General features: G+C 39.8%; 2 protein-coding genes and 1 long non-coding RNA gene across 8 annotated transcripts; all 3 read left to right on the forward strand.

The window, feature by feature from the left end:
* The first annotated feature begins 13,090 nt into the window (after nucleotides 1–13,090).
* LOC129414410 (GTPase IMAP family member 7-like) lies at nucleotides 13,091–19,253 on the forward strand. 3 transcript variants are annotated; one of them, XM_055168462.2, is made up of 4 exons: nucleotides 13,091–13,282; nucleotides 13,430–13,531; nucleotides 13,612–13,648; nucleotides 18,008–19,253. In XM_055168462.2, the coding sequence occupies exons 2-4, from the start codon at nucleotides 13,436–13,438 to the stop codon at nucleotides 18,853–18,855; spliced, it is 981 nt and encodes a 326-aa protein (XP_055024437.2). In that variant the 5' UTR covers nucleotides 13,091–13,282; nucleotides 13,430–13,435; the 3' UTR covers nucleotides 18,856–19,253. The 3 variants fall into 3 exon arrangements, with proteins under 3 accessions (XP_055024437.2, XP_055024438.2, XP_055024436.2); XM_055168463.2 differs by having other exon boundaries at nucleotides 18,044–19,253; XM_055168461.2 differs by having other exon boundaries at nucleotides 13,100–13,282; nucleotides 18,005–19,250.
* On the forward strand, nucleotides 14,260–17,565 carry LOC129418357 (uncharacterized). 4 transcript variants are annotated; one of them, XR_012369544.1, is made up of 6 exons: nucleotides 14,260–14,826; nucleotides 15,632–15,753; nucleotides 15,873–15,996; nucleotides 16,392–16,535; nucleotides 16,684–16,772; nucleotides 16,862–17,565. It is a non-coding gene; the product is annotated as an uncharacterized lncRNA (long non-coding RNA). The 4 variants fall into 4 exon arrangements; XR_012369542.1 differs by having other exon boundaries at nucleotides 15,632–15,722; nucleotides 15,836–15,996; XR_012369543.1 differs by lacking the exon at nucleotides 14,260–14,826 and having other exon boundaries at nucleotides 15,030–15,722.
* A 4,885-nt stretch (nucleotides 19,254–24,138) lies between the features above and the next one.
* On the forward strand, nucleotides 24,139–25,560 carry msmbl (microseminoprotein, beta-like). The gene is made up of 4 exons (XM_055169181.2): nucleotides 24,139–24,302; nucleotides 24,612–24,693; nucleotides 24,871–24,988; nucleotides 25,251–25,560. The coding sequence occupies exons 1-4, from the start codon at nucleotides 24,300–24,302 to the stop codon at nucleotides 25,378–25,380; spliced, it is 333 nt and encodes a 110-aa protein (XP_055025156.2). The 5' UTR covers nucleotides 24,139–24,299; the 3' UTR covers nucleotides 25,381–25,560.
* Nucleotides 25,561–26,077: the final 517 nt, after the last annotated feature.

Consider the following 26,077-nt stretch of genomic DNA (forward strand, 5'->3'; position numbering starts at 1 on the left):
CGGACGCTTCGCAGTATTCCACAGGCTCTGCATCTTTTTTGTTTTGAGTTTAGTGTGTGCGTTGCCTTCCCTGTGCGCATCATCAACTGAGCATCTGAGTGAATTTCCCTAAAAGAGTGATACGAGAGAGCTTTGTGCCTTGTTAAAGGCAGCCACTCTCTCGTATATCCGGAGATTAGCGTCCTTTTCAGGATGGCTTTTCGTCCGTGCGATCTTGGATGCGGGAAGTATATGGGTCCGAAGGACGGTCACGAGCGTTGTCTTTCGTGCTTGGGCATCGAGCACGCTGAGGCAGCGTTCGCTGGGGGTAAGTGTTCTCACTGCGAGAACATGTCCCTTGTGGATTTGCGGAGACGGTTGTCTTTCCTCCGGGAAAAACGCAACCCACGTCCGACGAGCTCTGATCGCCGCCACGGTGCGGCTGTGAAGCTCTCGAAGGATGATCTCCGCATCACTGTGCTGAACCGGGCAGGGGATTCGTCCTCTGCCTCTCAGCCTCCTCATCCACAGCCGGTTGATGCGCCGATGGAAACTTCAGAGTCGTGTTCTACGATGTCTGTTGGATCTGTCGTGCCTCCCTCCGGGTCCACGGAGACCGCAGCATCCGAGGGTGGGCCCTCTACCTCTGAGGATCTGGATGTCCTCCCCCCTTCCGGACGGGTCGTGACGCCGGATTTCGATCCAGAGATGGTGGCCATGCTCTCTCGAGCGGCGGAGACCGTCGGGTTGGAGTGGGTTCACCCCCCACAGCCCGAGCCGTCCCGCCTGGATGATTGGTTCTTTGGAGCTGCCCGGGTTTCACAACCCTCTCCGCCGGTACCTTTCTTCCCCGAGGTGCACGAGGAGCTGACCAGGACCTGGAGGTCGCCGTATTCTACCCGTTTACGGCCGTTTCAGCCCTCCCCCTCACCTCCCTCACCGATGGAGCCGCTAAGGGCTATACGGGAATCCCCCCCGTGGAGCGTGCGGTTGTGATGCAATTGTGTCCGGCCACCGCTTCCACCTGGAAGGATCGCCCAGCCCTCCCCTCCCGTGCTTGCAGACAGTCTTCCGGTTTAACGGGGGCTGCCTATCATGCATGTGGAGAGGCGGCTTCAGCCCTGCACGCTATGGCGTTGCTGCAGGTCCACCAGGCCAAGGCCTTGAGAGATCTGCACGAGGGAGGACACGACTCGCCTGTGCTTTCGGAGCTCCGGGCCGCTACGGATCTGGCCCTCCGTGCTACGAAGGTCACGGCACAGGCGATCGGTCGTGCGATGTCCACGATGGTGGTCCAGGAACGCCATCTGTGGCTCTGTCTGGCTGACATGACGGATGCAGAAAAGAACAAGTTCTTGGATGCGCCCGTATCCCAGGCAGGCCTGTTCGGCGAGTCGGTGGAGTCGTTTGCCCAGCAGTTCTCCGCCGCCCAGAAGCAGACGGAAGCGATCGCTCAGATCATGCCCCGGCGCAAGCGACCTGCATCTCGCCCCCCAGCGCCGGCGGCCCCGTCTGCTCCTCGCCGAGGGCGCCCTCCGGCGGCTGCCTCCGCCCCCCCCGCTAGAACGTCTTCTAGACCACGGAGAGGGACCAGCCGTCGGCAGCCCGCCCCGCCCGCACCACCCGCTTCCCGTGGCAAACGGAAATCGACGCGGCCCTGAGACGGGCGACCTGGAGTTGGATGGGATCACTCTACGGGAGACGGTGACGGCACCGCTCCTTCCACCGGTAGAGGGCCGGGTGGAAAATCTTTTGTTTCGTTTTGTTTCTGTTCCGCCGGCTTCTCAGCCGGCACCCATAAAACCACAAAAAGAGTGCATTCCTATTCCTTCTCCAGGTCTCCAGAGGATCGAGAGAGATGTGAGCGGGCAGTCAGATGCTCTTCCTCCCTCTCCTCTGTCGCCAGTGGGTGTTCTGAGGAGTTCGAGCTCTCCCCTTCGGAGACCGGACCACCAGCAACCCCTTCGGAGTCTGCGTCCTCAGCTGAGGAGACCGGACGACCGTTTACCTCAGCGGGCTCAGGTCAGTGTCACACACACACACTGTAGATGCTTATGCTGTCACGGCAGACGCACCGGCAGTCCCGCCTGTCCCGCCTCGCTGCCCCGCCGTGGGTACACCGGTAGTGCCGTTAATTCCTCTCGGACGGGCCCTGGGGGCTTGGCTTCAGCTTCCCAGTCCGTCTCGTTGGGTTTTACGCACGATCCGCCTCGGGTACGAAATTCAATTCACTCGGCACACTCCCAACTTTGCGGGCATACGTTTCACCACGGTGAAAGCGTCCGTTGCACATGTACTGCGTGCAGAGGTCGAAGTCCTGCTGGCGAAGGACGCGATCGAGCCGATCCCTCTTACCGAGATGAGATCGGGTTTCTACAGCCCGTATTTCATAGTACCCAAGAAAGGCGGCGGGTTACGACCGATTTTGGATTTGCGTGTCCTGAACAAATCTCTTCAGAAGAGGTCTTTCAGGATGATTACACCGAAACAAATTTTCAGTGCAATACGCCCCCAAGATTGGTTTGCAGCGATAGACCTGAAAGACGCGTACTTTCATGTGTCCATTCTCCCTCGTCACCGACCGTTTCTCCGGTTTGCGTTCGAGGGGCGGGCATACCAATACAAAGTACTACCGTTCGGGCTGTCTCTCTCTCCCCGTGTGTTCACGAAAGTGGTAGAGGCGGCGTTAAAGCCCCTCAGAGAGAGCGGTGTTCGCATTCTGGCTTACCTCGACGATTGGCTTATAATAGCGCATTCTCGGCGGACGCTGTGCGAACACAGAGATCTAACACTTCAACATCTCGCCCGTTTGGGTCTTCGGGTCAACTGGGAAAAGAGCAAACTCTGCCCCACGCAGAGGATCTCTTTTCTCGGTATAGAACTGGACTCGATCGATTTATCGGCGCGTTTAACAGAAGAGCGCGTCCAATCAATTCTGACTTGCCTCGGTTCATTCCGAGGGAAGAATGCGGTCCCTCTGAAACAATTTCAGAGACTCCTGGGGCGTATGGCAGCAGCTGCGGCCGTGACACCGCTCGGGCTGCTCCATATGAGACCGCTTCAGCGTTGGCTTCACGATCGAGTCCCGAGGAGAGCGTGGCGCGCTGGCATCCATCGTGTAACCATTACACCTGCGTGTCGCCTAACATTCCCCCCGTGGTCAGACCCCGCGTTTCTCAGGGCCGGCGTGTCCATGAGACAGGTCTCCCGGCATGCTGTTGTGCACACAGATGCCTCCGACACGGGTTGGGGAGCCACGTACGACGAGCTCACGGCTTCGGGGGTGTGGACAGCACCCCAGTTGCATTGGCATATCAATTGCCGCGAGTTATGGGCAGTATATCTGGGACTCGTACGCTTCGCTCAGGAGCTGCGAGGGAAGGATGTACTAGTGCGCTCAGACAACACTGCGACCGTAGCGTATATCAACCGTCAAGGCGGTTTGCGCTCTCGTCACCTGTCGCATCTCGCTCGTCATCTCCTCCTTTAAGTCTAAGATAGACTTATTTGCGTCACCGAACAATACCCATTGTCGCCTGTTTTATTCACTAACCGAGGGCAGCCTCGGCGTGGATGCGTTGGCACACAGCTGGCCACGGGGCATGCGCAAATATGCGTTCCCCCCAGTGAGTTTAATAGCACAGATACTGTGCAAAGTCAGGCAGGACGAGGAGAGCCTTTTAATGATCGCCCCATATTGGACGACCAGGAATTGGTTTCCGGAACTAATGCTCCTCGCGACAGCCCCTCCCTGGCGGATTCCCCTGAGGAAGGACCTTCTTTCTCAGGGAGGGGGCACATTATGGCACCCGCGCCCCGACCTGTGGAATCTCCACGTTTGGTCGTTGAGCGCGCGCAAGGTTTAAGTGATTTGCCCCAGGCGGTATCTAACACTATTGACGCGGCACGAGCTCCGTCTACGAGACGGGCTTACGCGTTAAAATGGAACCTTTTCGTCACCTGGTGCTCTTCGCAACGCGAGGACCCCAGAGAATGCCCTATTAACATTGTGCTTTTATATCTTCAACAAAGGTTAGATGGTAGGCTGTCACCGTCCACTATTAAAGTTGATATCGCCGCTATATCTGCGCATCACTCACTTATTAACGGCAGATCAGTGGGCCAGCATGATTTGGTTATTAGATTCCTGAGAGGCGCTCGCAGGCTAAACCCCTCGCGCCCTCCTTCTATTCCTCCCTGGGACCTGTCCATGGTGCTGAAAGCGCTACAGAGTCCTCCGTTCGAGCCTTTGCAGTCCGCGAGTCTGAAGCTTCTATCCATGAAGGCTCTGACCCTACTAGCATTGGCCTCGGTGAAGAGAATAGGGGATTTACATGCATTCTCTGTTGACGATTCGTGCCTTCAGTTTGGTCCTTCTGTCTCGAGCGTGACCTTGAGACCCAGACCAGGCTACGTGCCCAAAGTTCCCACTACTCCCTTTAGAGATCAAGTGGTGAGCTTGCAAGCATTGCCTTTGGAGCAGGCAAACCCAACCGAGGCTTTGTTGTGCCCCGTACGCGCACTGCGATTCTACGTGGACCGCACGCAAAGCTTCAGGACCTCAGACCAGCTCTTTGTCTGTTATGGTGGCCAGCAGAAAGGGAAAGCTGTCACTAAGCAGAGGATGTCTCTTTGGATAGTTGATACTATCGCCCTGGCTTACAATTTGCAGGGCATTCCTTGCCCCTTTAATTTGAGAGCGCACTCCACTCGGAGTGTTGCCTCATCTTGGGCATTAGCTCGTGGTTCCTCGCTAACAGACATCTGTAGAGCTGCTGGTTGGGCGACACCTAATACGTTCATTAGATTCTACAATGTTCGTATCGAGCCTGTATCCTCTCGTGTTCTGTCCTCACCAGGGAGGACACGGAGAGCAGACTCGCAAGTCGGCTTGCAGCCTCCGACTGAGGCTCCAAATTGAGTTTCAGTATGGAAGGCTAACAGAGCAAAAATGCGTAATGGTTTGATTTGCTCTCTCCACTGCCTTGACAGCCTTTGTTGCGGAGCATTGGCTGTCAGCCTTTCACTAGTTGTATTCTCACGAACCTACGTGTTTGGCCAGGGCCCCACATTGTGTCCCAACGGGTTCCTTTGTGAGTATTATTCCGTGGGGTTAATCCTACCAGCCCACGTTTCCCTTAGCAGAGCACTGCTTTGCTTACACAGCCACGGCTGTCATTTATACCTCAACTACGGTTGACTTTCGTCCACCATTAGCCCTTAACGGGGCGGTGGCTTCCGCAGCGTCCCTATACCGCTCAGTTAGGGCGCTTCCCAGTCGCTGGCACTACTGTGGGGTTAAAGGAACATCTAGTGCCCGGCCTTCTGCCTTGAAACCTAATTCTCCTATCCTTAAGTGGAACCGGAGGGCTTTAAGCAGACACTGGAAGAGGTCAGCCCCTAGTGGCGTTTTAGTAGGGTTTCCCAATTCGTCGGTCACGACGTGACGTCGTAGTGACCGACTGAAAGGGAACGTCTCGGTTACGGATGTAACCCTCGTTCCCTGAAGGAGGGAACGGAGACGTCACGTCCCGTCGCCACAGGTGCTGCCACCTGCTGTTTAGGCCGGTCACCTTCCGGCTTTCTCAGCGAACAGAAGCTGATTTCCCTATTTGCACGTGCGCCTTATATACGCATCTGGCGGGGCGGCGCCAGCATTATGCAAATATCTCAATGCCAAGTTCATTGGCGTTTTAGTAGTATTCGAAGCAGATTGGTCTCTCTAAGCGAGCTCCCAATTCGTCGGTCACGACGTGACGTCTCCGTTCCCTCCTTCAGGGAACGAGGGTTACATCCGTAACCGAGACGATATGTGCATTTGAGTGCAGATTGTGTTTTGAGAATGAGTATGTGTTTGGAGTTTTGCTAAAAAGTCTAAGTGAGATCTGCAAATTGTGTTTTATGATGTGAAATGGTTTAAGGTATTGACAACAGACTGCACAATTAGATGAATGAGTTCAGGACACTGAGAACTTTGTTCAGCCAATGGGTTTTAGTGTTTTAGCAATTGAGAAAAACTGTAAACTCTTTTTTTTCTTATAATAAACTGACATGTTGATAACACATTCAGTTTATGTGTTTATGAGTACACTTTCAGAATGCTCTGTTACATGAAGATCCATACTGTATGCATCTGTGAGTGTGGTGGTGCGTTGCGCTGGGACGAGTTAGCATAAGGGTAAGAGGAGAAAAATCAGAGTATACAAAAATCTAGACTACACCACTGTCTAAATCCATCTAAATACAATTATCCTGCGTACTTACCTCACCAAAAGAAACAACAACCCTTTCAGACCCTTTGCCTCCCGCAGCTGTCTCCATCTCGTGGAAAAGTAGTAAAGTTAAAGATGTGAATTCGGGTTTTTGCTCTTTGCTGATCCAGACGTTTTTTTTTTTTTCAAAAAATGTCTTTTGTTTTGTGTCTCCTGTGCACGTTGTCAATTTAGCAGAAAAGTTTGTCATTCTCCCTCTGTTTACAGATGGGAGGTGAACGAACCTGAAAGGGCTGATGACGTATGATGTCTGCGTAAACAGGGTGCACAGTGGCGTGCAAAACACGTTCACAGAAGAGAAGCAAAATTTTCATGCGTCCAATTATTGCATTCGGTCCGAGTTCAATGATTTGTTAAACATTTTTTGGTCCTATGCCTTTTACAGATGAGGGGTCAATGACGTGACGTTAATTATTTTGTGTCCGTATGGTGAATTAAATGTAAAAGGGTTTAAATTTCAAAATAAAATTGCAGATTACTTGCATGCATTCTCTTTTAAGAGGACCAAGTCTAAAATTTCTGGTTGTATTTCATTTTAAAAGAATATTTTGCAAAAAATGGCAGTGTGGTGTAACCAGTCTGTGTAAATTGGTGTAACTAGTATTTTTTAATGAAAATATAAATATATAAAAGAGTGGAATAAAATATAATCATCTAGTTTATTGTAATATGATTTTTTTACATACTTTTTTACATAATTTGTCAAAAAATATTTAGAAAACAGAGCTGTTTTCAGCATATGTTCAGACACATAAAACAAAAACGCATTAAAATTTAAATTTAGTAATAACTAATAGAATGTTTTTTCGTATGATATTTTAAACATTTATTTATTATTTTTTATGCCATCAAGGTGGATAAAATATTTAATATTTCTCATTCTTTTTTGTCTTAACTTTCATAAAAATGGGGCAAATGTAATTGCATAAAATGTAACATGTACTTGATGCATGCTTTCAAAAAAAGTTTTTTTAAAAGATTTTGGAATTTCTCATCTTGCCAAACCGTTTTTGTCACTGACCATTTAAACACTTTAACATAGTGATTGCTATCAGGATTTTTTGTAGGGCAACAAGTTTCCTCCATTTTTTTTAAGTAAATTCAACTTGTCTTTGTTTACAGTGTACATTTGAACAAGGCAAAGTTTTTGAAGCAATTCCTAGTGATTTGTCTGCACTTAAAGTTTCTGTCATGTTCGGCGCCTCCATCATGTAAGAACTTATTTTCTGTTCTAAAGAATGTTTTTACGGACCACAGATGAGCAATGAGTCAAACTTGTCTCATCTCAATGCTTGTGCATTTTGCATTTTAGCAAGACTTTACGAAGAAATTTTGCAACAAAAAAGACCTTGTTCTTAAAAAGTTCAATGGTCCTCGTCTCCTGAACCTCTTCTGAAGGTCAAAAGCCTTTTTGCCTTATTATATTCTGGTGTAGATCTGTCAGTGACATGGTTTTCTTTTGCTGTTATTTGGTTATGTGCTGGTTGTTAGTATTTGCGTGAGTATGCATAGTTTTGTACTTGCGTCATGAAGCAGTGGCGTGTTTACCATTTTGGGGGCCCTAACCAAAGTCCAAAGACCTGGGGCCCCCAATGCCACAACATTTTCCTTTGAATTGCACCACCGTAATATTGGGTAAGACATGCATATATAGATGGATTTATTTTATTTTAAACTGCTTAACACATTATTGTTACAGTTTGGTATTAGACAAAAATGATTGGTTTAAAAAATAAAAATAGTGTCCATTGTTAAATTGAAAATGATACAAAGTCATTCTCTGTAATAAAAGAAAAGTCTTGATTTTACCTTAAGCCAGTGGTTCCCAAACCTTTTCCACCAAGCCTCCCTCTTGTACAGGAAGATATTTTCAAGCCACTTTGCATATATCCTTCGCATGCAAACTCCTTATAGGATGTATTTATAACAATGTAATTAATACAGTACTGCAACTTCAGTATGTGACATCTTACTAAAAAAACTAAATAAAAAACAAAGGAAAACAAAGGACACATATGGGAATATCATAGCTCTCATTTTCATATAGCAGAAGGAAACTTATTTTGACGACATTGATAAGATACAGAATATGATTTATTGATTTTCTGTGTGATTTGAACCTCTGCGTGTCTACGCAGCCGGGGTAAAGTCAACACATCTCACTCAGAACCGCGAGAAGGAGAGAAGACACGCATGTGCGGGTTTAAAATGAAAAATCATTATAGATGAGAATAAAGGTCTACATCAGTGTTAAGGAAAACTTGATAAAAGATGAGAAACGTGTAAAGGATACAAGTGGCATGGGAATATAAATACTTGTATCCTTTACAGGCTTCTCATCAACAACATTCATATTAATTTTTCGAGCCCATGCCACTCATCTCATTACAATATGCTATAACTTATTGTATATGTATGTATATTATGCCTAAAATAGTTAAGGGGATTGTATAATTAAGGGGATTGTAGTGTTAAGTCTATTTAGTATTTGTGACAAGAGATTATCATTATCATTGATGATAAGTTATGGTATTATAGTGATCAGTGACTTGTTTAATATTTGGTTAGGTTTATTGAAGTATAATAAGTTAGGAATAATGTACAGACTTTATTACCCTAAAGGGATTTATTTGCAATAAAAACCCGACCGACTGTACTGTACATTATCCTGCTAATTTCACAGCTTGTTGTTATATGAGTAAATATATATACTTGGATAAGGCTGAATTGCTACAATAGTTTCAGGTGGTTGTTATTTCAGAATAAAATACATTGGAATGTCGCGACTGGGCAATCATAAATAAGCATTTTTGAGTGCCTAATGACATTCATTTTTATGCAAATAAACACACATGTAAACACTATGGCAATATATCGCCTCCCCAAAACCTACTGAGGTCATGTTCACTTATTGTGCGATAAGTTGATAAAGTAATTATTGCGACAGGCCTAGAATGCCATGTAATACTACTACTACTACTACTACTACTACTAATAATAATAATAACAATAAAATAATAAGATAAACGAGGTATGCCCCCACCAGTGAAACTGGAAGCCACCTCTGTATTCTCTGGTTGGGTAAACATAATGGGTTGCTAAGGAAACTAATTAAAGCTAATTAAAGACGATGAACAGACTATTAACTAAATAACATTGAACTAAGCAGATAGGAAAATGTCCAATCGTGACGAGTATGGTTAAGATACATTTTCAATATTTTTTATATTAAATATTAATTTTTGTTTTGGAACGTAAAACTTGTTCAATGCCAGGTGAGGCAACTGTCCGTACAAAGTAACAGTTTAAGACTAGGGGAGAGCGGGGTAAGTTGTCACACGGGTAAGTTGTCACACTGTTAATAACTCCAACACTAGAGGCTCTATGTCAAAAATCAAATAGCCACTTTATGTGACTTCTTCTTCTATAGTGAACTTCCTGTTCACATGTGGTCAAGATCACTGTAATCTGAGGTTAGCACAATTTTCTTATTTTTCTGCTTAAAAAGTAAAAAAAAAATCACTTTACATTTTATGCAATACAACTTTGTTAGGTGTGAATGTTTAAAATGATTATTTTGCACAAAATAGAGGAGACCGTAAAGTGTCTTTTGATACTTTAGCTAAAGTGATATGATGAGCTAAACTTGAGATTTAGACAACATTAGCACACAAGTAAGTATGGGGCAAGTTGTCTCAATGACTTTGGGGCAAGTCGTCACATCTGACAACTTGCCCCTGTACAAACAAACACATCGAACATGCTCAGAAAACATGATATAGAAAAGAATAAGCCTCAATCTAGCAAAAAGCTGTTTCAAAAGAAAGGGAAGCAGAAATCTGGACCTATGAAAAACAAGGCAGCTAAAAGAAGAAAAATCATGCAAGAGTCATCATCAGATGATGAAGAGTGCTTCTGCCTCGTCTGTGTAGAGCCATTTTCAAAGAGTCGTCCAAAGGAGACCTGGGTAAAATGTGTAAAATGCAACAATTGGGCCCATGATGCTTGCACCTCAGGCCAGGCAATTTATGTGTGTCAGAATTGTGATTCTGGAGATGAGTCCTATTAGTCATACAGGGCATCTGTTTTGTTCAGAGGTTCAACATGTTAAGTTAAGCAAGTTATCTGCAGCGTTCCATTCAGTTATCTGGTTTTATGTGAAAGCCATAGAACATTTGAACCAAAGTTCAAAGTAAAGTGGTCTTGCCACTTAATTGAAATGTGCATTATTTGGATTGAAATAATTGTTTTTCCAGATTCTCCAGGCACGGATGTTTATATTTCCAGTTTGGTTTGAGTTTAAAAATTAAAATCAATATTCACAATTAAGTAGTTGTGTTCTTATTTTTAGATAATCTAGTGTGACAACTTACCCGCCCTAGTGTGACAACTTACCCTCCGATGGGGCAAATTGTCACAAGTGCACAGTCACTATTCAACAGTCTACAACTCTGTAATGAGATAAGATATAAAGATGTTATGAATACAACATATGTGCCCAAGACTTCCTTCTTTCATTTGGTATGAGATTTATACCATTTTGATGTATGGTGCTCAGTAAATGTTAGACAGTGTGAAAAGTGTGACAACATACCCCGCTCTCCCCTACTATTAAAATTGTTAAAATTTTTGAAAAATTAAAATACTTTGGCATTGGTTTACTGTATGTTTAAAAAATTTTGAATATCAAAAATCATGACAGCTGTAAAACAAATTAACACATGAAAAGATGCTTCATTGATTTTGAGGTTGCATGCAAAGTCCATTTGGCTTAAAAATGGTCATGACGTCTTTGCATAAAGGCTTTTTTACACATATTAAAAGTAATTGAAATCGGTTGAGTAATTTAAAAGTTATGAATTAAATAAACCCAGCACCCCCATTTACTCTTATTTATTTGCAGGCTAGTCTTGCTTGCCACATCTAATATGGATGGCACCGCTGATGTTTCACAGCAGGGGACCAAACAACCAACAATCTACTTATTTCTTTAAAGGAAATTTTCTTTAAAGGCCTTTCTGAAATGCATTGATTTTTACAAAGCTCATCGTATGAAGAAAAGCACGATGTGCTCCGATTGACCAGATGCAGTGTGTTGTGATTGGCCAAATACTTCATGTGTGTTATGGAAATGTTGTATTTGGAATATCCGCTCCCAAAGCAATACTAAATGGTGGGGGTGGCAACAATACTACAGTGCAAATAAAAGTTATGCCTTCGCTCTTTGCTTATACATGTAGGAGGTGTTAGGCAATGTTACCACACTACAACATCCAACTGTGGGGGCATGCTTGAACCAAGCATTTTAGGAAAGCGAGGATGAGCCTTCACTTTTAAAAAGACTACCTCTTTGCGTTTGAGATTTTAATCTTTGCAACTTTACAAATCATCTATATAAACTTAAAAAGTAGGTTAAGTTAACTAACAAAACCAAGTTGTTGTAACTTCATGCTGCATTTTTTTCCCCGATGTTCTAATGAGCTGATGTTTTGAATCAGATAATAATAACTGATAAAAAATGTATAATAATAATTAAAAATGTACAGAGCAGTGGGCCTACAGCAGTGCTTCTCAAATAGTGGGGCGGGACCCCCAGGGGGGGCTCGAAGCTACACCAGGGGGGGGCGTAAGACCCCAGGGAAAATACTTTTTCAGGAAGTGATTTTTAAAGACATTACACCCCAATCACGCTGATAAGCCGCTTGTGTTTTTTATTATTATTTATTGATTATATTTAATTTTTCAGTATCAAATGGTCAAAAAAATATTATACTTTAAATAAGGATTGATTTTTTTATTTCAGGCAAATTGATGCATTTTAAGTCTTTTCTGTTACAGACTAAAAAACAATGTTAATAAAGTTATTCTTTGTTGTTGATCGATATTTCTTTTTTTGTGTTTTCTTTTTGGGTTTACTCAATGTTAATAAGGAATGTTTTGCAGATGTGTAATTTTATAGACAAATTATACTATTTACAGTCGCGGCGGAGAGTTGGGGGGGGGGCGCGAAATGTTTACCTCTTCCTAGGGGGGGCGTGACAGAAAATAATTGAGAAGCACTGGCCTACAGGAACAACGTTGAGAACCACTGAACTAAGGGTGCTTTCACACCTGCCTCGTTTAGTTCGGTTGAATCGTACCAGAATTCGATTGCTCACTTGGTGCGGTTCATTTGGGCAGGTGAGAATCCAGCAATCAAACTCTGGTGTGCACCAAAAGCGAACCAAACAAGTGGACCAAACAAGCAGACCAAGACCTTCTTGAAGAGGTTGTCTCGCGGTACGCTTTCTAATGAACTCTAGAGCGGTTTGTTTGTGGTGAGAACACGATCCAAGATCTAAATGATCTAACAGCAAAAGTACTCACATTTTGGACTAAACCAGCTGCCGTAGTCAGCTGCGCTGTGCATTATTGGATGAGGAAGTGTTTGTTGACAGCTTTTATTAGCAATATTAGCACAATGACAGGTTGCGGACATACCTGGAGTTGCGAGTAAGTGCTTTGGTGAAAATTTGGTGGCTTTGCTGTTTGTAGTGCATTAAAAGTTGTTCTGGAAATGAACAGTTTGTCTAGCGTGCTGTATACAATCTATGTATAACAACCACGGGCATAATTACAGCGTGCAGTCATCTGTCCATGGTGTCTGCTTTATTTTCCTTCTTTTTGTTTACTTCCAGGGGTTCCGTTGGAATTTCAAGCATGTGGATTCTGGCCAATCGAGAAGCAGTTTAGGAAATAAGTTCAAATACATGTGGCCAATGAGTGATGTGGATCTTATCACATGACTGAATTTTGGTTTGTTTCAACTGGTGCGGATCAGAGCAATCAGTGTGGTGTGAAAAGGAACCAAAACTGCTAAAAAAGCTACAATGTATCAAAACGCCCTTATCACAAAAAACAAGTCTTGCAAGCATGCAAAGGCGTGGAGTATCTACACCTTAGTTCAGTTTCTATTACGGGAAAAAGAAAACGAAACCCTGCATAAACTACAATAGGCAATAGGATTTTCATCATTTGCTCAACATCCAAAGGTGAGTGAGCTATTTCACACTGTTTTTCAATGTAATATTACATTTAAAGTGTCTTGTTTCTACATGTTGTGCCATTGCAGGCTTTAACACATTTAGTTTCAATTTTTAAATTGTACAACCATAACCAGTTCTGACCTCACTTTCTAGATAGTCATGAAAAGCCTTGAAGACCCTACACGAGCAGCTTCTTTCTTCACTATCCCGCAGATGCTTTCTATAATTCTCTTCATTGCTATTGGGATTCAGCAGGTATGCTTAAAAAAATCATAATTTTTTTTGTTCTTTTATTTTTAACATGCATAAACAACCATATTTTGAATCATCTCTAGATCTTCAATCACCAAAAAGATGATTTGTGTGATATAGGTATAGTATTACTTGTATGTACAAATAATATAATATTCACTACACTCTTAAAATTGATGTGTTAAAAATTAACACAAAATATGTGTAAAAGGATTCTAACACATTTTTGTGTTGGAACTGACACATAATGTGTAAATATTATGCTTTACTGCTTACACAATGAATGTGTAAAACACGTTAACCAGTACAAAATAAAATGAAATGCATAATTATTGTAGTTTAATGACGATTTATATTTAAACGAATTAACACGAAAAAATGTGATATAAAACACTATATCCTGTCGTTTTCATAAAAAAGTGATTTAGGCAGCGTGCACTGACACTGATTATCCTGTACTTTTGTTTGTTATAAAAACCAAATATCATATATAACACATTCCTTTATCAAGTATAAGATGTTTGTGCAACAGGAAATATACAAGCAAGTTCGGTCAAAAGCACAAATAAGTCTGCACTTCACCACAAAGTTAAATAAAAAATATAAAGTTTTACAATGCAACTTTGTCCTTAGTCAAAACGATTTGCCCAGGAACAGATAATATATTTATGAGACCAAAGATTGTCCATAAGACAGTACCGAAAATAAAATATATATATAACACTGTTAACCACTACTAACACATAAGACCCAGCGGCCAGCGGTGATTTTCAGAAGGACTTGCCGAGATCAAGCTGCGTTGGGCGGGGTACATGAGCGCTAAGTACCCGTTGGTTGTCTGGATCAGAAATCCGAAAAAGTCGGGGCAGATTTTTTAATAAACGCTCTCTTTATAAACCGACCGCAAATTTGAACTTTTTATACATACATTCTCGCCTAAAAAGCTTTTGAACATACACTTTGTGACACAATAAGAGTAATATTTCAAACATTATGCAGGCGTTCTCTTCCATTGGTGGCTGTCATAAGTTCACACGAATCTGCTGATGACGTTTCACATGGACAGACAACTACGCATTATTGTATTTTTAATTGTATTTTTTGCGTGTGTTATTTTTATTTAATTATTATGAAAATCATGGTCATTATTATTGAGCCTTGGCTGGCAGTCTGTTTTGAATTTGTTTTATTGAAAAAACAAACACACAACGCTTATTGTGTTGCGCCTGCGCAGTGACTTTCTTTTCCAACCGCCTTTCCAGTCAAGAGGACGTGACGAATGTTCCTGTCTGCATCAGGTAAGAAATTAAATTAAAAATTACAGTTATAATATGATATCTATTTTTCATATAGTGTAAGAAACTTTCGTATTAATTGTGCAGGAGACTGTTAATTTAAACTTTATTATGGTAACGTTAAATGCTCGCTCGTTTTGCAAAGTTACGTTTGAGATTCATGTTAACAGTCATTGTTGTTTAATGAAAGGCACATTGGACTAGTTACGTGTTAGTAATATGTGTGACACTTGCTTGCAGCACTGTAAAGTAAATCGTTAACACCGTGTCCTAAATAGACGTGACACGCGGTAACGGTTTTTTTTTCAGTTTATGTCCTTACGTTATAGGACGGGTCATTATAAATTATGCCTTTCGATTATCGTAACGCCTCGTCGCGTTTGGTTAAGCACATGGTGGAACAGTATGCACATCACTGTACCTAACGTCCTGTACACCTGTGAGCGGCATGACGAGACAAAAGACGGTAAAACTCATTATTAATCGGTGATGCTGTACATTCTGGATGATGCACAGCCACATTTTATAATACTGTTTTTTATTTTCGTGTCGCGCCGCTCGCGTTCAATATAAAGTTACACAAGACGCAATTAATTACTGGGAGAGTAGTGGTCTAATGTTAAGAGTCGAACTTCACGAACCTTTCACTGCAGTAAGGCTAAAGTGCTACGTGAATAAGATTAGTGTAGTTTTGTGCTACTAGCTGTAAAGTGTTTTTGCACTATTGAGTTATAAATACTGCCCAGTAATACTTAACTAGATGTAAATCACAATTCTTGTGTCAATGTTTGTTTGTAATCTTTTTCAGCTATCCATCTGAAAAAGAAAAGCTGGCACTCTCAAAGGAGATTGTGTTTTTGGATTATGGTCTCATTTGGTCAAAAAGAGGGACATGTACCGTAAGGATGCTTTTACATACTTCATTTATGTGTATGAAATTACTTACTTGACAATGTGTATAAAAACTGTACTTGACTCTAACTAAGTGCTATTTTTGCATTGATCATGATAGGAGCATTTTTTTTTTTTTTTGATGGGCCATCACACAGTGGATTTATAAAAATGAGATTACAGAACATCAGACGGTAGCTTCAACAGAGTTGAAGTGGGAGGACATCATCAATTAAGAATGCCATTGACCAAACCTTCAGTCATCAAAGAAGATGGATACAGGTAATGACAAAATCACCAATTATTGGTGAAATCTTTAAGGAATATCCCCAATTTCTGGACATGCCAGTGTTTGTAATATACTTAAAGGCGGAGTGCACAATGTTTGAAAGCCAATGTTGATATTTGAAATCACTTAAACAAACACGCCCCTACCCCAATAGAATCCGGACCTTCTTTTAAAAGACCCGCCCCACACATAAGCAACCCGGCAAGGATGTCCGTTAGTAGACACGCTCCTTACTGCTGATTGGCTATAAATGTGTTTTGGTAGTCGGCCCGTCTCCTTTTCCAAAGCGTTTTTCAAACATTGTGCACTCCGCATTTAAATGGAGATAACTTTACACAAAGTGTTTCATAATTCCAATATTAATATTTTTTTTTTAAATTCACTGAAGGGGGACATCCAGTTTTCCAGACTTACCGATGGGAAAGAAGAAATGGGAATGTGACAATTATTGAGAAACTCAGGGGAAAAGCATCTTTAGAGAAGAAAATGGACATCAGACATTTATTGAAGAAAGCTGACAGTCAACATAATGGTATGATTTCCTATCTCTGTTCCAAATGTTTAATTTGGAAAATTACGTTTAAAATGTAACATTCAAAATACGATATAAAAGTAATCCTTTTTAAATAATTTTTTCTCATTTATATTTTACATGTGACCTGCATGTTTACTACACCCAGATGAGAGCTGTGTTATACAATGTTAAGGATACTCGTTCATCTTCTGCTGTGTGAATTCTGCTGTGTCAGACCTGTGGGACTTGATGCCGGTAGGCTTTGTGACTCTAAACTTTATATAAAATAAGTAATTTTCATGCAACAACATTTTCTAATGATGTTCATTGTTTCATTTGTGTAGGCTGGTAGCAGTGTGACGTCTTTGCTTACTAAATGATCAAAGGGTGTCTGAAATCAGCTCAGCCACAGTTGGTTTCCAACGGTTCTTCAGGACATGGAGGCCACTACGTAACTGTTGCAATGAACGATTCTTTTGCCTTTCCACCTGATGTTGACAATCTGACCTGTGCGGTACTGAAAACCACTTGCACTGACATATCTTAAAATATATCAGTGTCCTTTGTTTTGCCTCAAAATGCACACCAGTAATGTTTTTTGTTGAAACCAGTTATATTTCCTAATTAAACTAAGGCCTAGTCCTGGATTAAGCTAATCCAATGTCCGGGAAACCGCCCCTAAATGTTTTGTGACGGAAATTTCTTTGAATACACTTGTCAAGTTCATTTTAAGTATTTTTCTAAATGTAAGATAACATGTTAATGTTTCAGGACAAGTTAAAAAATTTTGATAATTTGCATGTTGGAAACGATTTCAGACATTGTTCTATTCAACATGTTTAGCACAGTTGCTTTTAAATTCAATGAATTATTTTATAAATAGTGTTTTAAAACGTATCAATGTAATGTATGTTTGAAGTTATTATACTTGCACTTACATTTATTTAAATTAGCATACATCTAGCAACATAGAGTACTAGCATATTTTCATGCAAGCATTAATTGTCAAATATTTGTTATTTTACAAATAAATAGTTTGTGAACAATATTCAATAGTTGTCTGCTTGATTTCATAATTTAAAGTTTACAAATCATATGTTTTTTTTTCTCTTTAATATTAAAACTAAACAATTACTCGGTAACACACAGTTGTGTTAGATTAATAGAAAGTTACACATTAATGTGTTTACTGAAGCAACACATTTTTGTGTTGCAGTTTATAACACATATTCTGTGTTAAATTTAACTCAACATGTGTTGTCCCTGCGCACACTCAGAACATGTGTAAAAAATAACACATGTTGTGTTGTTTTTAACACATTTGTTTTAAGAGTGTATATATATATATATATATATATATATATATATATATATATATATATATATATATATATATATATATATATATATATATATATATATATATATATATATTTATATATATAAATGAATGTAAATGTAAAATAATAGTTTTTGTTTATGTACAGAAGAAAAAAAACTCAGAATTCTTTTGGTTGGAAAAACAGGGGTGGGGAAAAGTGCAACAGGCAACACCATCTTGGGAAAAAATGTTTTTAAATCATCCATGTCGTTTGCCTCTGTGACTGGACAATGTGAAAAAAGTCATGCCGTAGTTAATGGAAGAAGCGTCACAGTGATAGACTCTCCGGGTCTGATTGACACCAAGTTGAGTGAAGATGAGACAATCAGAAGAATTAAACGCTGTATTCCTCTCTCTGCTCCTGGTCCACATGTCTTCTTAGTTGTGATTCAGTTGGGCAGATTCACTGAGGAAGAGGCAAAAGCTGTTAAAATCATGCAAGCAATTTTTGGCAAAGAAGTCTCCACATACAGCATGGTCTTGTTTACTCATGGAGATCAACTGAAGGACACAAACATTCTTGAACTTTTGAGTGAAAGTCCAGAACTGGTCAAGTTAATCAAAACCTGCAATGGACGATACCATGTGTTCGATAATTTAGATAAGAATCCAAATCAGGTCATTCAGTTACTGGACCAGATTGATCAATTGGTTACTGCAAATGATGGGCAGCATTACAGCAGTGAGATGCTTGAGAGGGTGGAGAGAGCGATTGAGGAAGAGAAACAACGTATCCTGAAAGAGACATTGGAGCAGAAAATAAAAGAGATAGAATATCTGAAAGCTAAACTTACAACCGACAGGCTTGAAGAAGAAATAAAAAGGCTAAATAAGAAATATGATGATGATGCAAGATATAGGGCTGAAATATGCGATTGTGTTCTGATGCCATTTTACAGATCTTTTGACATGGTAAAAAGCGGTTTGGAGTTTATTAGAAATACAGTAGGTCTTTGAAAAGACCGATTTATATAGATATTTGATTGTCAAAGTACTAACGTTATCACAAAAAAATGTTTCTTGACACCTCCTAATCAACATTCTCAATATATATTCTATTGTAATATATTCAACCAATTAATAATTTCAAATAATTTCATCAACCACAAGGTAAATTACTGAAGGGGTACTTTTTTCACAATAATAATCAATCAACAGGTTATTTACCACATCCTGAAGTTTGCCTTTTCCGACTTTTTCAATATAAAGTAAACTGGGTTTAAATGTCATAAGGAAGAAAGTAAAACTTGTTACAAATGATGTTACTTGCAGTATGTAATAATTTTATCTCTTTCTGTCATGATTATTTTATACCAATGTATTTCTTTATCTTATGTAACTTTATTCATTTGAGTTAAATAAACTTAAACCATTTCTCAAATTATTTGAGTACCTATATAGTAAGATTTATTAAGTAAACTAAAACCAATAAATGTTCCCTAATGTTTTACTTTGTATTTTTTATTCTTTTTGTGATTAATACTGTAAATCTACAGTCAGGTATCTTTGTTTTATGTATTTGTTGTGCTTTTCAGAAAATATTTCCCAGTTATTGTACAGGTTTTTTTAAGTACATTTCTGTAAAGAGACAGAATTACTTCATAATAATAATAATATAAGCTTTAAAGCTTTTTCTGTTTTTAATATGATAATTCTCAATTATTGTACATGGAAAATAATTTTAAAGTAAATTTCTGTAAAAATGCAGAACAGCTTCATAAACTACCTGATGAAAGCCACACATTTACAGGGATTTGCCATTAATAGATGTTAACTGACAGTCCCATGTTTATGGGCTCATGACTTTGTGTATCGGGTCATGTGCCCTTGGTGTCTCGTCTCTTGTCCCGCCCCTTTGTTCTCTCTGCTTATTATTTATTATCAGTTTACTCCCTTCCAGTGTTGGGGAAAGTTACTTTTGAAAGTAATGCATTACAATATTAAGTAAGTTACTTCCCAAAAAAGTAACTAATTGCATTACTTAATTACTTTTAATGGAAAGTAATGCTTACATTACTTTTAAGTTACTTTTGCGTTACTTTTTCTTACTTGGCTGCGGCTTGATCTCTTTTAGGCTTTGCAGGTGTTTTTTATGACAGAGAAGTTTCATGCATATTTCCGTCGCAAAAATGTCAAGCTGTGGCCTGCCATCTCCGTTTCTGACTATAACTGTTCCCATTCAGCCGTGACACATTTGTCAACACCATGGGTGTGCATTATTTTCTTATAATTCAAAGGACCAGAGTCAATTATTCCTCTTATTCCACGGTTACCACAAACATGCTCTGGTGCCTATTTTGAAGACATTTGACAGGTCAGGTGTGCAGTTTACAGAAAAATTAGCAACACCCGTGGAACATTCAAACGATCAGAATAAGTCATTCAACAGGCCTGTGGTATAAATTCAGTTTAATTCAGTTTTTTTAATCAAATTAATAAACTGAAAAATAACTCAAATATTAATGTGTACATTTATAAAGTAATGCGTTACTTTACTCGTTACTTCAGAAAAGTAATATAAATACGTAATGCAAGTTACTTGTAATGCGTTACCCCCTTCACCTGTTCTCGTTATCTTGTTTGGGTTTCTTATTTAATCCCTTTGTGTCCATAGTCCTGTGCTGGATGATTTTGTCCTGTTGTGTGTTTTCAAGTCTTGTGTATTTCAAGTCAAGTCAAGTCATAGTCTAGTTTTGTGTCGAGTCTCTAGTTTAGTGTTATTCTGTCTAGTGTGATAGTCTTTTATTTTATTTATTTTTATTTATTTAACCTTTATTTTACCAGGTAGGCACGTCGAGAAAAATTTCTCATTTAAAACGGCGACCTGGCCAAGATAAAGTGCCGAGTGCAAACAACAAATACACTGTAAAAAATACTTTGCTGCCTTAAAATTTTTTGTTGAATCAACTCGGATTTACAAGTCATTTCAACTTACTATTATTTATCTTGACTAGAGATGAGTTGTTATAACTACAGATGAGTTGTTATAACTTATAAAATTTAGTTGACTTTTCTCAACTATATTTTATAAGTTGTGACAACTCATATCTGTTGACATGATTTTAAAGCAGCAAAGTATTTTTACAGTGTAGTTACACATAAATAACAAGACAAATTTACAAAAAACAATACAATATACAAACATCCATAAAACGACATGTCATTGCATAAGTCCCAGATAATAAGTGACTGGCTACTACAAAGGTAAGTAATCTGAGTTAAAATGACAAGCAGTAACATACAAACAACATGATAAAAGCCAATACTGTAGCTTAATACAGCGAAATATAAAGTGACAGTGCGAAATTAACATGAACAGCTATGAGTCAATAGGTTAGATATTAATCTCTAGTTGAAAGTAATCAGAGGGACTAAAGATTCAAGCTTCAAGGATTTTTGTAACTCATTCCAGTCATTAACTGCAGAAAACTGGAAGGAGAGACGACCAAAAGAGGTACGAGCTTTCGTGGCAACCAAAGAGATAAACCTTCTTGAACGCAGATTTATAGAAGGAGAGGCTATAATAATTAAATAAAATGGGGTTTTGCCTAGAATAGTTTTATAAATAAAACAATACCAATGTATTAGACGTCAAATATGAAGTGAGGGCCATTCAATTAGTGCATTGATTAGATTGCAGTGATTATATGGGGCATTGATAACAAAACGGATGGCACTATGATATAGTACATCCAGTTTTCTGAGAAAAGTGTTTGAGGCAGATCTGTAAATCACGTCACCAAAATCTAATATAGGAAGGATGGTCATTTTCACAAGGGCATGTTTAGCAGAGATGGTAAAGGAGGCCTTATTACGAAAAAGAAAGCCAATCCTAGATTTTATTTTAGATTGAAGATGATTAACTCTTTCACCGCCAGCATTTTTTTAAAAAGTTGCCAGTCAGCGCCAGCGTTTTTCATGATTTTCACCAAAGTTTAATGCCTTCCAGAAAATGTTCTTCTTCCGATATATAAACATACAATATACCAAATGAAAGAACAGACCCTCTGCTTTCAAACAAACAAAAACCGTTTCATCCTACCTTCAGTAGTTCTTTTGTAATCAGCTTTTGAATATGGGTAGGTTTCTGCAAAAACACCACATTTTGAGCAAAAAGCTGAGATAATTCCATTTTTGTGACGGACTTTTCATAGAGATCCCATTCAGAGCGATCTTTAAACAGACACGGACATGCAGCAGCTTGTCAGAGGGCAATACTTCCGGGTTGTATAAGTTGCGGAAGTGCGCCACCTGGTGGATAAAAGCGGTATTGCGGAAAGACGGAAAATCTCGTCATTGGCGGGGAAGCGTTTTCTCTTAATTGACGAGATATCTTGTCAATGGCGGGAAAGAGTTAATATGGGTTTGGAAAGAAAATTAAGAGTCTAGCCAGATCCCTAGATACTTTTAATTACTAACCCATTCTAAAACAAACCCATCAAGGGTAGTGATGTTTATTGGACAGAGAGGTGATGAAAGTGATTGTTTGAAGATCATGCATTTAGTTTTACTAGAATTTAAAAGCAATTGGAGGCCACAAAAGAATGCTGAATACTATCAAAGCTCACTTGAAGATTTTGTAACGTAGTGCTACGAGAGGGGCCAGATATATAAAGAATGGTATCATCTGCATATAGGTGTATCATAGAGTTACCTGCGGCAAGGGCAACATTATTAATATATATAGAAAAAAGGGTCGGCCTGAGAATTGAACCCTGCGGAACCCCCATAGAAACAGCTAGAAGACTGGATAACAGGCCTTCAGATTTAACACACTGGAAACGTTCCGAAAAATAATTTGTGAACAATGCAAGACAATTATCGGAGAAACCCAGACTCTTCAGCCTACTAAGAAGAATGGTGTGATTAACAGAATCAAAAGCCTTGGCCAGGTCAATGAAAACTGCTGGACAGTATTATAATGTCATTTAAACTTCAAGAGTAACCAAGGTGCACCCATGGCCAGCTCGAAAGCCGGACTGCATATCAGAAAAACTATGATGAGATTTTAAATGAGTGATGATCTGTGTATTGACAAGGCGTCCAAGACCTTTGAGAGACAAGGCAAAATGGAAATAGGTCTGTAACAATAATGGTCGAGCGTGTCCCCTCCTTTAAATAAATGAATCACTGCAGCAACTTTCCAGTCTTTTGGGATATCAGAAGAGTCAAAGATGATGTTAAAAATACTAGTGATAGGTGAAGCAATAATTGAAGCAGACAATTTTAGAAAAAAAGGATCCAAATTGTCTAATTCAGTTGATTTAAGGGAATCTAGATTTTGCAGTTCGCTCAAAACATCAGCTATATGAATATGAGCGAAAGAAAAAGATGAGGGGGAGGAGCATGGTTGTGCAAGGGGTGGTGTACTAGTAGTTGGGAAAGGAGTTGCCAAATGGAAAGCAGTGGGTAACTGTGCAGTGGCGTTTGTGTTTTCCATAGACTTTATTGTATCCCAAAACGTTTTAGTATTAGTGCCACAAGAAACAAATTTCTGTCTATAATAGTTAGCCTTAGCATTCCTGACCGCTTGTGTGAAAAGTAGTAAAAGAGTAAAGAGTCTTGTGTATGTTGTTTGCCCCCACGAGGGCTTTTGTTTTTGTGTTTGTAAAATTAAAGTCTTTTGTTAACCCCTTCATCGTCTCCGCTTGGGTTCTCGTCTGATTCCTGACAGCTATTGTTATGTTTTTTAAATTCAAGATTAGTTTTTTTAGGGTTTAAGTGATGTTTATCAATTGTAATATTCTGCAATTTAATTAATTTTGACTGTAAAATCATCTCTGTTCTAATTTGACGAAATTTGTCTGGAAACTCTGCTGCCAGACTTTTACCCTTTTTTTTACAGATTTTTTTACAGGGATAAACCAACACTGAGGAGGTCTCATGTGCAGTAGGCCAAAAGAAATCATGTTGGAAGCTGCTGCCATCAGACCCAAAATTCTCCAAAAATACTCCACACAGTGTGAAAACGGCTTAATATGCCCATAAACAATGCTGTCAGGATTAATTTGGTGTGTGTGGGAAGTATATGTGCCTGTATCATCACCAATTTCCAAACTATCCTGGAAAACAATGTTCTTTGGTGGGGGGTTAATTTGCTCTTTTTTGGGATTAAAGTATATCTGAAGTCTACATGAGTCACGTGACGTGCCGGTCCAGCATTTTGAACTTCGGCTTTGGGACGGCCCTACTAGCTTACTGCCGGAATAACCCTCCTCACTGTACAAAGGACTGTGACTGGCTGAAGATACCAGTAAACAATCAGTCCTGTTTTAAAGGATTTGTCTACATGTGGGTTGATGTCAATGACCTATGAGCCCATGTGACATGCTCTTTTGTTCATATTTGTTATAAAAGACTAAGTAAGAAACTATTTCATCAGGACAGCTGTGCTTTCAAAAATGGTAAGTTTAATGACGCTATTAATTTGTAAATAGAGTAGACGATTCTTGTATGACTGTAAAAGAATTTGTGAATTACTGCTATTCGTTATTTCAGAGAGCCGTGTAATAAAAGATATTATATAGCGATCATTACAGCATTACGACTGATTGTAGTTTTTTTACATTTATTATGCACTTATAATTTAAAAAAAGATGTCTGAATGGCACGATTAACCAGGTAGGATCAAAATTTTCAGATACAGCGTTGTGATTAGTGTTTTTATAATGTTTATATTTCTCTTTTACTACTTGCTACTTTTCTTTTTATAGGCACTATTGGCGTTAAGTCTGGTGTTATGTGCCCTTATTTCTCTCAGTGATTCTGCCTGTTTTCATCAACTTCCAGTGGCAGGTAAAAAAAACTCTACACAAAAATGCAATGGTGAATGTATAGCGATTTGCAGAAACTTTTTAAGGCAATATTAAAATTAAAAAAGAATTGACATACATGTTTAGCAGTAAAATTTGTCGAAAGTACATGCAGTATATCCTAGAATTAAACACATGATGTCTTATTTTTTTTTACCAGGGGCAACACATTGTATTGATTCCGAAGATAATTCCCAGTATCCATTGGGAAGTACTTGGAGAAGCAACGGGTGTATGAGATGTACATGCTCCACTAGAGGAATGAGATGCTGTGACATGTAAGACATTTTTGTGCTAGTTTTAGAAAACAATGTTATATATGTGATAGAATCACTAAGCAACCTGTGCAAGTTGTCTTAGCTTAAAATGCTTGAATGTTACATGTAAATAAGCTGCCTATAAAGTAAACATGGTTGATTTGGCTCAAGGCTTGATAGGAGTGTAATCTACAGTAAGTGAAGCAATGTTTACACTGAGCAAACAGCACTTACAATGACCTACTGTACTAGGTTTTCTAAAATTATGTTTGCTTTTTTGTAGGATGGGCAAAGTGGTCAAAATCCACACTGAAGGCTGCACTGTGGAGTACGATTACAGAAAATGCAGCTTTGAGGTGTTTCATACAAAAGACCGCAACATTAAATGTCAGTACGGTGCTACTGGGAAGTAATACTACATGCAAGGTTATTTTTGCTTAAAATGTGTGCTCATTTGATATCAAACAAAATAATGTACTAGACTATCCTGTATCATGCAATAGTGCTTTACCTAACTAAATGGATGTAAAATGCATAAAGCCTGTATTGTCCCCCCAATGAAGGACAATTAAACAACCTGTAATGGCAAAACACATCCGCTTATTTCATTGAGATCAACATTCACGTCTTTGGCTTTCTTCAATAGCATCTCACTGCAGAACATGACATCCAGGGGGAGGAGCTGGATCTCCTCCCACTGCATTTTGATTGGTCAGCAGTTTTACCACAAGACACTTCATATACGTGTTGCTGTATTACCATTTTCTAAAACTAAATTATGCTTTCTTTGGTCCAATATGTTATGATTTTTTCAAAACTTTGGTCCAATCTTACTACAATAAAAGTGGTGTCTTGAAACGTAAAGTGAAAAAATGAAATGTAAGGTTTTTTGTTTTAATCTCATGTGTAGCCTAAAACAAACAATAACACTCATCCGGGTTTTACCAGTCTTCTAATGCTGCGTTTACACCAACCGCGGTGGAGGTGTGAAGCGCGGGTGATTTCGATGTTGGGTCGATGTGAGGGCGCGTTTGCGCGTGTCTGGAGGTCATTTGGCACAGTGCGAATGAAGCAGAAACGCTTCTTTCGCGCCGTGCCAAATGCCTCATC

This window comes from Misgurnus anguillicaudatus, chromosome 5, assembly GCF_027580225.2.
Source record: "Misgurnus anguillicaudatus chromosome 5, ASM2758022v2, whole genome shotgun sequence".
Classification (NCBI taxonomy): domain Eukaryota; kingdom Metazoa; phylum Chordata; class Actinopteri; order Cypriniformes; family Cobitidae; genus Misgurnus; species Misgurnus anguillicaudatus.